We start from the raw sequence: 12109 nt of genomic DNA, 5'->3' as shown, positions 1-12109 counted from the left end.
GGAGGTAAGGGGCTAAGGGGCTTCTACATTCACCTGCGCCGTATTTATACGCACGGTGAACAAATAGTGCCACTCTCATTTCTGTCGCCGTATCCCTGGGCAGGGCCGGGGCAAGTACAGACATGTCGTGTCGGTGACTTTGAACTTGGCTCCGGGGGCCGGTCCCTGGCGCCGGTGGACCACTGTCCAATAGGAGAATGAAATATTATGGGCTGGACTAAAGGGATATTCCGTGTATATGTACAAGGAATATACAAGGGATATCAAACGATATACAAATACTATGCAATATATATCAATAAATAAATATAGATATTCGGTTTAATCTGATCCTTTGTAACAGATCAGCTTAAAATATAGGATTCCTTGAGGATAATACCTTTCTGAAAAATGTGAGAAGGCTTATTCTGCATGAGAGGTTACCCTGGCAGCTCTGTTATACTAGTAGTAATAATAGTATTATTATTATTATTATTATTATTATTATTATTATTATTATTATTATTATTATTATTATTATTATTATTATTATTATTATTATTATTATTAGTATTAGTAGTAGTAGTAGTAGTAGTAGTAGTAGTAGTAGTAGTAGTAGTAGTAGTAGTAGTTCGATTCCCACTCCTCTCGGGCAGTGTGTCAAAGTGTCCTGGAGCAAGACACTTAACCCCTAATTGCTCTCGATGAACATATTTCCTTGCCGTAGCAATATCATTCTCCATTCCCCACTTTCCTACATCATCAATATGAGCCGACCAAGACAAGCTGGAATCTGATGTAATTCTGAATCGTTTAGTTTTTCTCATTTGTTTCAATTGCAACCCTTCAATTGACAAATCTTGTAAAGCATCATTAGTTTGTTTGAAGTTGGTTCAATGTTGTTTTGCACCAATTTGTTTTCTTTCACCCAGTTACACACTTTTCCCCAAATCTCTATTATCAATAAAAAAAATTGCGCATTTAATCTCTGTGTGGCACATTTCAGAACACATTCCTTCCTACTACTTAATAGAATCAGGTTTAAAAAATAAAAATAAATTGTACTTTTGGCTCTCGCCCAAGGCTTTTTTATATTTATATTCCCCAATAAGTTCTTATCTTGTGATTGTGTGTGTTGTCCTATAATTGTCTGCCTTATCAAGGACCATGTTGGAAATAAGTGATTTATAATATTTCTGCATGTTATTTTCTCTGGGTGTTTCTTTTTGTTTAAAGGCCCAATCTGTATTCCAAATGTAAACACATGGGTAGCCCCACCACAAAAAAAACGAATAGGAATTTATTCTCTTATTTACTGACTGAGCCCTTGATACAAGGACTAACACTAGACAACACGTGGGTGTTAGTCTTTAATTATATTTGTGTATAATCATTGGAGCAGGAGGGTCTACTTTCTGATGGATTATGGAAATTCCGAAAAAAGTGTATTGTCCATTGATCAATTAAATTCTTCAAGAATGTACGTGCATGTAATTATAATCTCTTAGATTCATTACTGGTAAAAGTTTAGGGTTGGTCTTCTCTATCAGAGAGGCGAAACAGGCATTAGTTGCTAGATATGGACCTTATTTGACCCACTCAAATGATTGGCTTACATTCAAGGTCCCATGAGTTCAGTCTGAACTTGGGTCTTCTGTTTTGCACTGTTATGATCTTCAACTCCTTAACAATTTAAAAACATGATCACAAACCTCCCTACCTCAGTTAGGTCTTTCACACCGTGGTGTAGCCGGTTCCCGAACGTAATCCCGAACCGGCCGGCGCGTTCACACCAGGAATAATTGGTTCGGAACATGAAAAATCGGTGCTCAGTGTTTTCTTAGAGGGCCGAACTAAAGCCTCCATCATGTTCCGAACCAATTATTCCCAGTGTGAACGCGCCGGCCGGTTCTAGATTACGTTCGGGAACCGGCTCCGGCACGGTGTGAAATGCCTATGTGTGTAACTGTTTCATCTCTCTTTCTTTGTTCTTTTATTTTTCTCTTTTCACCAGCGTTTCGTCCTATTTATGCAAACATCTTTTATCCCTCTTATGTGTATTCAGCACTGTTTGAATTTGTAATCTCGACGGCATTGCAAATTAGGGTAAAACCTCAATGTATTTTCTTTTTTTAAGATACATTTTTTAGCATTTATTGCTTTTTACTACCGGGCAGTCCGGTAGAGAGAGAGAGAGAGAGGAAGAACGGGAGACAGAGCGGAGGGGAGACATTCTGCAAAGGACGCCGGGCCTGGGAATCTAACCCGGGTCGGCCGGGTCGGCCGCTTCGCGACGCAGCGCATGGTTCGCCACTTGGGCACCCTAAAACCTCAATGTCTTTTTGAGAATAAATAAAGGTTTCAATCACTCAATAATAAGATAAGATAAGAACAGTGGTTCTCAAACCTTTTCTGTCAGGCCCCCCTTTAGCCGACCAGCATTCTTCGATTAACGATTAATTTACCAGAAACATTTGTAAAACAATTAATTTAATTTGTCATTAAAAAACTATTGACGTGTTTTTCAAGTGCGGTACTACTGTCCTTAGGTCACATGGGTAGTTGCCTCTCTGTCACCACCCAGAGTAGGAGATGAGCCATGACGTTTATTTATGTCTGTAAATGCTGTGTAGTGTGGAGTAGGGTGAGTAACCTACAAGCCAGTATTGCTTTTTATCTATTGACTCATTATAGCTACTTTATTATGTTGAAATAATATAACAAACGGCAGATTTCATGGTCGACGACATCGACGACATTGTCTCATCGTTGCAGCCGTAACCGTGAGAAACACACCGACGTCAAAACAATAGTTCAGCGTGTTGGTTCCCCCTGTCATGCCTCTGCGCCGCCCAGCCCACACTTTGAGAAACACTGGATAATAAGAAGCTTTTATTGTCATTGTACTGCAGAAACACAAGATACAAAATAACCAAAATAAAGCCAAACTACAACTGACAAACTCTCTCTCTCTCTCTCTCTCTCTCTCTCTCTCTCTCTCTCTCTCTCTCTCTCTCTCTCTCTCTCTCTCTCTCTCTCTCTCTCTCTCTCTCTCTCTCTCTCCAGAGCCTGTGTTTTCGTATTCAGAAGATGATGGAGGTGTACAGGCCAGACTGGTGTGAAACCAGAGAGGATTGGTCTGTCTTCCTCTTCTCGCCACAGAACAAGTGAGTCAGCCCCCCCCCCCCCCCCCTTTTCTCTGATTCATCAAAGTCTGTGTGTGTGTGACTGAGACTCTGACTGCTTGGTATTCTCCTCAGTATTCCTCACAGGCTTTCAGCGCCCGAGGCCCATAGTTGCATGATGTTTTTTTTTTGAAGAGTGTGTAAAATGATAATAATAAATTCGATATACTTTTTTTTTGGCGCTTTTCCAGTACTGAGATCACTTTACAATAAGGGCTGGGATGTAGTGAGACAAACAACATCCCTGATGTCTTGAGGTTCAGAGCGCTGCAGGCCGCCCTGGAGGAGGCTCTGTACCTGAGACTGACAGGCTTGGATTAATTTGGTTGGTGGAGAGAAGGTGGATCTGAGGGAGCGAGAGGGTTGGTACGGGGCGAGAGGAGGTCTATGAGATATGGGGGAAGCAGTTGAGGAAGGGCTTCATAGGTGAGGACCAGGATTATGTAATTTATCCTGTACAAAATAACAAGAAGAAGTCCCGTCATCAGTCCCTCCAAGAGCAGACATGGGCTGCGGTGTGGGCCGCGCCCCGGGGACCAATCCAATAGCTCCTGTCCGTCTTCATCAGGGACGCAGCAGCGTTAGCGATCTTGTTCTGCATGTTTTTCCATTGGGTTTATCTTATTGGGAGGGGAAACCCTTGCAAGCACGGGGAGAACATGCAAACTCCTCGCAGAAAGGCCCAGGAGATACCCCACCTGGGTACCTGGCAACGCAGCAACCTGGTCCCCAAGCGGGAATCGAACCCAGGACCTTCTAACTGTTCACATTGGACAAACTGTTATGGTTTGACACCGACCCCAAACGCACGACACAAGAGAGTAGGAATTCAGAGTTGCCAAATACGAGGGCTTGTTTATTTGATACTAAATATAAAGAGTACAGGAAAGGCAAGTCAACAAGACAGGTACATAGGACAAGGGGCAAAGTTCTGCTGCTCTGCAGCTTCTCCCGTGATGGTAGTCTTGGGGATAGCAGGTGTTGACGTCTGAACCGCTCTGCAGAATTCTCTCGGCAGAATCTCAGATGTGTTGCGAGACCGAGAGAGGGAGAGAGGGAACGAGTCAACACAGTGCAGTTTGAACGAGCAGGAGAACAGGGTGAACAATTCTTCGTGTAATTTAAACACAGTGAGCTCAATTCCAAAACAGCCCAAGTGAATCTCTTCGTGTAATACACACAGTGAGCAAAACTCCAAACACAGTCCCAGTGAATATCTTCGTGTAATGTACACACCGTTAGCAAAAATCCAAACACAGTCCCAGTGAATATCTTCGTGTAATATACACACAGTTAGTGAAGTCCAAACAATCCAATAGTGAAATAATATCTTCGGTGTGAGCAACACACAGAGGGAGATGGAAGGTCCCAAAAAATATTATCCCATAAGGGAACAAGCAAAAATAGAAAAGCTGGGTGAGTGACTGTCTGACAAAAGGTGGTAGTCTTCAGTGTAATAGTTACACACGAAAAACGGAATAGATCAAGACAGTCAATAAAGACTCACCCAGACGCAATGCGTAATGGTGCTGGAACAAACAGCGGAGCGAGGGCGCGCCACGGGAACAGGTGTCCAAGGGAAGGCTTCTTGGAAATTCCTGGAGATAGCACAAGGAGCAAAAGCAGCAGCAGCAGCAACACGGGGAAATGCAACCAGAGAAAAATCAAGACGATCCAACAAACTTAGAGTGGAGAAACGGGGTATAAATAATAAGGGATCGATTGATTGAAAGGCAGTGACAGCTGGGGAATGTGATTGAAAAGCGTGCGGTCCTGAGAGAACCAATCAGCGACGTCTCTGATGACGTCACTGGGAGAAGCGTGTGAATGAGGGAATTGAAATAATTAACAGAAAAACAAATGAAAACAGAGCGAGGGTGGTTAAAGGAACAGAACGAGTGAGAGAGCAAGGACAGAAACCTCACAGTACCCCCCCCTCCACGGGAGCCACCCGGCGACCAGGCCGACCCGGTTCGTCAGGATGGGCTCGATGGAAGTCGGTGATCAAGCCGGGATCCACGATGAGCTGCCGGGAGACCCAGCTACGCTCCTCAGGGCCGTAACCCTCCCAGTCCACCAGGTATTGGAACCCCCGGCCCCGCCGACGAACGCCCATCAACCGGCGGACCTGCCACTGGGGGTGACCATCCACCAACACGGGAGGCGGCGGATCAGGAGCTGGAGGCATAAGGGGACTGAGGGAGACGGGCTTAACCCGGGAGACATGGAACACGGGGTGGATGTGCATGGATGCAGGAAGCTTCAGGCGCAGGGCCGCCGGACTGAGTACCTTTAGGACCTCGAAAGGCCCGACGAAGCGGGGGTTGAGCTTCTTGGCCGAGGACCGTAACGGGAGGTCCTTCGCGGAGAGCCACACCCTCTGCCCAGGGCGGTAAGTCGGCGCAGGAACCCGGCGCCGGTCGGCACCACGACAGGCGCGCTCAGATGTTCGGAGCAGCGCGGTCCTGGTGATCTCCCAAACTCGTCGGCAGCGGTCGAGGTGGACCTGCACGGAGGGAACTGCCACTTCCGTCTCCTGTGCGGGGAAAAGAGGGGGCTGGTAGCCCAGGGAGACCTCAAAAGGGGAGAGGCCGGTGGCGGAACTGACCATTGAATTGACGGAGTATTCAACCCAGGGAAGGAAACGGCTCCAGGATGCCGGTCTCTCGGCTGCCACACACCGAAGAGCGGACTCTACGCTCTGGTTCATCCTCTCCGTCTGCCCGTCTCGTCCGCTGAGGGAAGCTTGGAGAGGGCCACGAGGTGGACCCCCTTGCTGAATCGATCCACCACGGTCAGAAGGCAGGTGTTCCCCTGGGAGGAGGGTAGACCAGTGACGAAGTCGAGCGCCACATGTGACCATGGACGGCTCGGAATGGGAAGTGGCTGCAAGAGCCCGGAGGGTGCCTGGTGAGAGGCCTTGCTGCGGGCACAGACCGCGCAGGCCAATACGAACTCCTTGACGTCGTTCCGCATGGTGGGCCACCAGAAACGACGAGCCAGGAAGGAGAACGTGCGATGGACGCCTGGGTGGCAGGCGAACCGGCTGGTATGGCCCCACAGCAGTACCTGGGACCGGACAGAGTCGGGGACGAAGAGACGATTCCTAGGGACGTTGCTTGGAGCACGATGGAAGCGCAGGGCACGCCTCACCACACCCTCGATGCCCAAGGTGATGGCTCCAACCACTCGGGCCTCCGGGAGGATGGGAGAAGGGTCCTCAGAGGGTGGAGCCCCCTTGGAGTGCATCCGGGACAGGGAGTCGGCCTTCGTGTTGCGGGAACCGGGGCGGAAGGTCAGCGAGAAGTCGAACCGACTGAGGAAACTGGCCCATCTCGCTTGCCGACCGTTGAGGCGCCTGGAAGCGCGGATGAACGTCAGGTTCTTGTGGTCCGTCCAGATGGTAAAAGGCTCCTCGGCACCCTCTAGCCAATGACGCCACTCTTCCAGCGCAGCCACGACCGCCAGCAGCTCCCGATTGCCGGTGTCGTAGTTCCTCTCGGCGGGGAGGAAGCGACGCGAGTAGAAGGCGCAAGGATGCACCTTCTGGTCTGAAAGAGAACGTTGGGATAGGACAGCGCCCAGGCCAGAATCCGAGGCGTCCACCTCCACGATGAACTGTCTCTTGGGGTCAGGGTGGAGCAGGATAGGGGCGGAAGTGAACCTTCTCTTGAGGGAGCGGAACGCAGCGCATGCCGCTGGGGACCAGTCGAATGGCAGAGCGGGGGAGGTCAGCTTGGTAAGTGGCTCCGCCACTTGACTGTAGTTCCGGATGAACCTTTGGTAGAAGTTGGCGAACCCGAGGAAACTCTGTAACTCCTTCCGAGTGGTGGGTTCTGGCCAATCCTCCACAGCCTGGATCTTGCGAGGATCCGCTCGGGTCAAGCCCTTCTCAACGATGAAGCCCAGGTAGTCGACGGAGTTGGAGTGAAAACGGCACTTCTCCGCCTTGACGAAGAGCCGATTGTGGAGGAGGCGCTCCAGCACACGGCGGACATGCAGGATGTGTTCCTCGAGGGTCCTGGAAAAGATGAGAATGTCGTCCAGGTACACCACCACGAACACCTCCAGCATGTCACGGAGGACGTCGTTCATGAGTGCCTGGAATACCGCCGGGGCGTTGGTGAGGCCGAACGGCATTACAAGGTACTCGTAGTGGCCCCTGGGGGTCTTGAAGGCGGTCTTCCATTCATCGCCCTCACGGATACGGACAAGATGGTAGGCACTTCGGAGGTCCAGCTTGGTGAAGAACGAGGCCTGGGTCAGTGGCTCGAAGGTGGAGCTCATGAGAGGTAGGGGGTATTTGTTCTTGATGGTGATCTCGTTGAGCTGACGATAGTCGATGCAGGGTCGCAGGTCCCCATCCTTCTTACCAACAAAGAAGAACCCGGCCGCCACCGGGGAGGAGGAAGGCCGAATGAGTCCTGCTTCCAATGACTCAGAGATGTAGAGATCCATCGCCTTCTTCTCCGGGACAGTCAGACTGTAGAGGCGGCTGCCGGGAAGGGGAGCCCCTTGGCGGAGGTCGATGGCGCAGTCATAGGGGCGGTGAGGTGGAAGGGCCTGAGCCCTGGTCTTACTGAATACCTCCATGAGGTCGTGGTACTCGGGAGGAATGGACGAGGGGTCCGGGGGCAACTCACCAGCCGGCCTCCGGGGCGGGGGACAGGACGCCGCCTGCAGACAGCGGGCGTGACAGGAGGAGCTCCAGCCCCTGATGGTACCGGAGGACCAGGCGATGTGGGGCTCGTGCAGCGCGAGCCAGGGCCTACCCAGGACCACCGGGACGACACAAGAGAGTAGGAATTCAGAGTTGCCAAATACGAGGGCTTGTTTATTTGATACTAAATATAAAGAGTACAGGAAAGGCAAGTCAACAAGACAGGTACATAGGACAAGGGGCAAAGTTCTGCTGCTCTGCAGCTTCTCCCGTGATGGTAGTCTTGGGGATAGCAGGTGTTGACGTCTGAACCGCTCTGCAGAATTCTCTCGGCAGAATCTCAGATGTGTTGCGAGACCGAGAGAGGGAGAGAGGGAACGAGTCAACACAGTGCAGTTTGAACGAGCAGGAGAACAGGGTGAACAATTCTTCGTGTAATTTAAACACAGTGAGCTCAATTCCAAAACAGCCCAAGTGAATCTCTTCGTGTAATACACACAGTGAGCAAAACTCCAAACACAGTCCCAGTGAATATCTTCGTGTAATGTACACACCGTTAGCAAAAATCCAAACACAGTCCCAGTGAATATCTTCGTGTAATATACACACAGTTAGTGAAGTCCAAACAATCCAATAGTGAAATAATATCTTCGGTGTGAGCAACACACAGAGGGAGATGGAAGGTCCCAACAAATATTATCCCATAAGGGAACAAGCAAAAATAGAAAAGCTGGGTGAGTGACTGTCTGACAAAAGGTGGTAGTCTTCAGTGTAATAGTTACACACGAAAAACGGAATAGATCAAGACAGTCAATAAAGACTCACCCAGACGCAATGCGTAATGGTGCTGGAACAAACAGCGGAGCGAGGGCGCGCCACGGGAACAGGTGTCCAAGGGAAGGCTTCTTGGAAATTCCTGGAGATAGCACAAGGAGCAAAGCAGCAGCAGCAGCAACACGGGGAAATGCAACCAGAGAAAAATCAAGACGATCCAACAAACTTAGAGTGGAGAAACGGGGTATAAATAATAAGGGATCGATTGATTGAAAGGCAGTGACAGCTGGGGAATGTGATTGAAAAGCGTGCGGTCCTGAGAGAACCAATCAGCGACGTCTCTGATGACGTCACTGGGGAGAAGCGTGTGAATGAGGGAATTGAAATAATTAACAGAAAAACAAATGAAAACAGAGCGAGGGTGGTTAAAGGAACAGAACGAGTGAGAGAGCAAGGACAGAAACCTCACACAAACTCTGCTGATAAGCCTGACGCAGTGCTAATCTGTGAAGATACATATTACTATACTATACTATAACGTAACGTTAGCAAGCTGACAATTACACTTTTAAATTGACAAACTTACATGGCACAATTCAAATGACGTACAACAATAATTTGTCTCACGCCATTTATCAAAATAGAAAAAAAGTTAAAACTATGCATTGAAAACATTCATGAATTAATTTCCATCATTGTCCAATTAGAGACATTCCCAGGTTTACAGTGACCAAAATCCCATCCTAGGTATGATAGCTGGGAAATGTGGATAATAAGGCTTAATGACATCTCAGTTCTTATAATGACACACTGTACACCTAACATCATCATCTATCTAAGGTATGAATATGGTGCTAATTACGAAAGGATACAGATACATTTTCGCCTCAAATTTGAATTTGCTTTGCTTGTAAATGTACAGGAAGATATACAGGGATTTGCTCAGTGCGGCAGTGAGGCACAGTGATGCGTTGTACAGTCTGATGGCTGTTGGCACGAAGGACTTCCTGTGACGTTCAGTGTTGCATCTTGGGAGTCTGAGTCTAACACTGAAAAACTAGAAAAAAGTAATGGGCACAATGAACTACATTTCAAACTGAAAATGCTTGTTTTTCAACGCTTTGGGACATAAATATGAATGGCAATCATTGAAAACAAAGAAGCTGGTGAATGGCGAGACAGATTACACGGGATAACAGCGTCAGAGTAGCTGTGCTCTTGTGATTGGTTGAAGATTGGCGAGGCTCATGGGTATTGTATGCGTCAAAGATCATGCATCTGCACAATACGATATGGCCGTAAGTACTGACAGTTTGATCTTCACTAGGCAGCTGCAAGAACTTGTTTGAAACGTTGATAGTTATATGTGGATGAACAAATGACCCACTGGTTTAGACAGCACAGAGAGAGTATGAGATCAAGGAGAGTACTTCCTACAAATAAATCAAATCAAATCAAATCAAATCAAATCAAATATATTTGTAAAGCCCGAAATCACAAGGTAATGTCTGGATGTTCTGGACAAGTCTTTAATTAAACAAGTCGAGAAGAAACATCACAATAAATCAAGAACAAAAACCCACCAAGAAATCCAAAATAAATAATAATATAATAATAAATAAAATAATAAATAACAATTCAGTACATTTATATATGTGTTAATTTGTTACATTTAGTTTCACTAAGTTAGGAAAGTAATGTTTTAAGTCAAGCCTGATGTTGCCTTGCACAAAAGAATGATCCCAGTCTCACACAGTGAGGCATACAGTTTATTAATTGAACAATGGGTATCGGATCGGTACTCGGTATCGGCCGATACCCAAAGCTCAGGTATCGGTATCGGGACTGAAAAAGTTGGATCGGTGCATCCCTAATCACTACAGAGAGTAGTGGAGGCGGCACAGCACATCATTACAGAGACTACATTACATTACTGTCTGGCAGACGATACAGGAGCAGAGCTGCACGTACCACCAGACTCAAGGACAATTTGTACTACCAGGCCATTCGGTGTCTCACCTCATAAACCTAAAATATTCCACTTTGCATATCTGCTCACCTGCTGTCTGCATTGTTTACATAAAATGCAGCTATTGCAGACTGCTGCTACTGAACCTGGACTGCTGCATACTAAATGTGCAACACTGTCATACTGTAGTGCAGACAACAACCTGGCCCTCAACACCAAGAAAACCACAGAGCTCATCGTTGACTTTAGGAACCCTCAACACCTCGACACTGATCAAGAAAACTCACCAGCATCTCTTCTTCCTGAGGAGACTGAGGAAATCCCACCTGTGTCCTCCGATTCTGGTGAACTTCTAACGGTGTGCCACAGACAGCATACTCACCAACTGCATCACAGTCCGGTATGGCAACTGCACTGCCTCGGACCGGAAAGCACTGCAGATGGTGGCGAAAACCTGAAAAAGCATCATCGATACATCACTTCCTGCATTTGAGACTATCCAGCACAAACGGTGTCTGAGGAAGGCACACAGTATTGTCAAGGACACCTCTCACCCCAATCACAGACTGTTTGCCCTCCTTCCCTCTGGGAGGCGCTCTCTGAACAGTGACAGCCCCACCCCCATACCGTATAAACTCTGAACTCTATTGACTATACTGTACTCTAAGCTCTGTTTCCCATACTGTATGAACTCTGAACTCTGTTGCCTTTACTCAGTTTATACCTATCTACAGTAGTACCTTCACTGCCTATAACAACTTACACTGTTGTTACTACCTACCTCAACCTATAGTCTACCCATATAACACTGTACTGATGATAGGGCGGCTAGGTGGTGTAGTGGGCAAGGCACTCGCCACCAGTGTGGAGACGCTAGGATTCGCGTGTTCGAATCCAGCTCTCCACATTGTTTTCAGTTTAGCTGGTCGTCCGCAGTAATACACATTGGCCGTATTAGGGGGTGGGAAACTGATGGGTGGGGATCGGGCGTTGTGAACAAGCGACTCCTACAAGTCGGTTGGTGCGCCTGCGCAGTAGAATCAGGAAGTGTCGGGGGCAGCGTGAGCCTCCCACGCGTTACTCCTCGACACTGAGAGATCGAGCTGCGCAGGTGAAAAGATGCGACTGCTGTTACCTCAAGTACCGGAGGGGACTTGTGCTATGTATGACTTAGTCCACATTGCAGCCGGCTTGTGGGAGGCAAGAAACAGCTTTCGTGACAGGGGAGGGTTGAATTGGATGATACGAAATTGGGATGGGAGAAAATATAGAAAAATGGGAGAAAAGGTGGATCAAAAAAAAAACACTGTACTGATGATACAATAATACTTTATGTACCGTATATATATATATTAAACTAAATAAGACTCGTGCGGTCCCTTCTTTTGAAGGTTTTCTTCTTTTAGCTTTATACATATATCTTGCGCTGACCTGCACCTCCAGTCGGGGTCCAACTAGATGTGCACAAGTCTTATTTAGTTTAATATATAACGGAACATAGACCAAATGCGTCCACATTTTTATATGATTCTAGCACATTTT

General features: G+C 47.6%; 1 protein-coding gene across 1 annotated transcript in view; it reads left to right on the top strand.

Annotated features, from left to right (window-relative positions):
- The window catches only part of LOC311240583 (voltage-dependent T-type calcium channel subunit alpha-1I-like), a gene marked incomplete at its 3' end in the record, with an annotated part of 344683 nt that overhangs the window by 195320 nt on the left and 137254 nt on the right, over positions 1 to 12109 (top strand). The window contains 1 exon segment of the mRNA XM_084329158.1: positions 3046 to 3146. Within this exon segment, the coding sequence (XP_084185284.1) occupies positions 3046 to 3146 (101 nt within the window).

Source organism: Notolepis coatsorum (genome assembly GCF_963971535.1).
Source record: "Notolepis coatsorum genome assembly, chromosome: 14".
NCBI classification, from domain to species: Eukaryota; Metazoa; Chordata; class Actinopteri; order Aulopiformes; family Paralepididae; genus Notolepis; species Notolepis coatsorum.
This window is presented reverse-complemented; position numbering and strand designations above follow the sequence as displayed.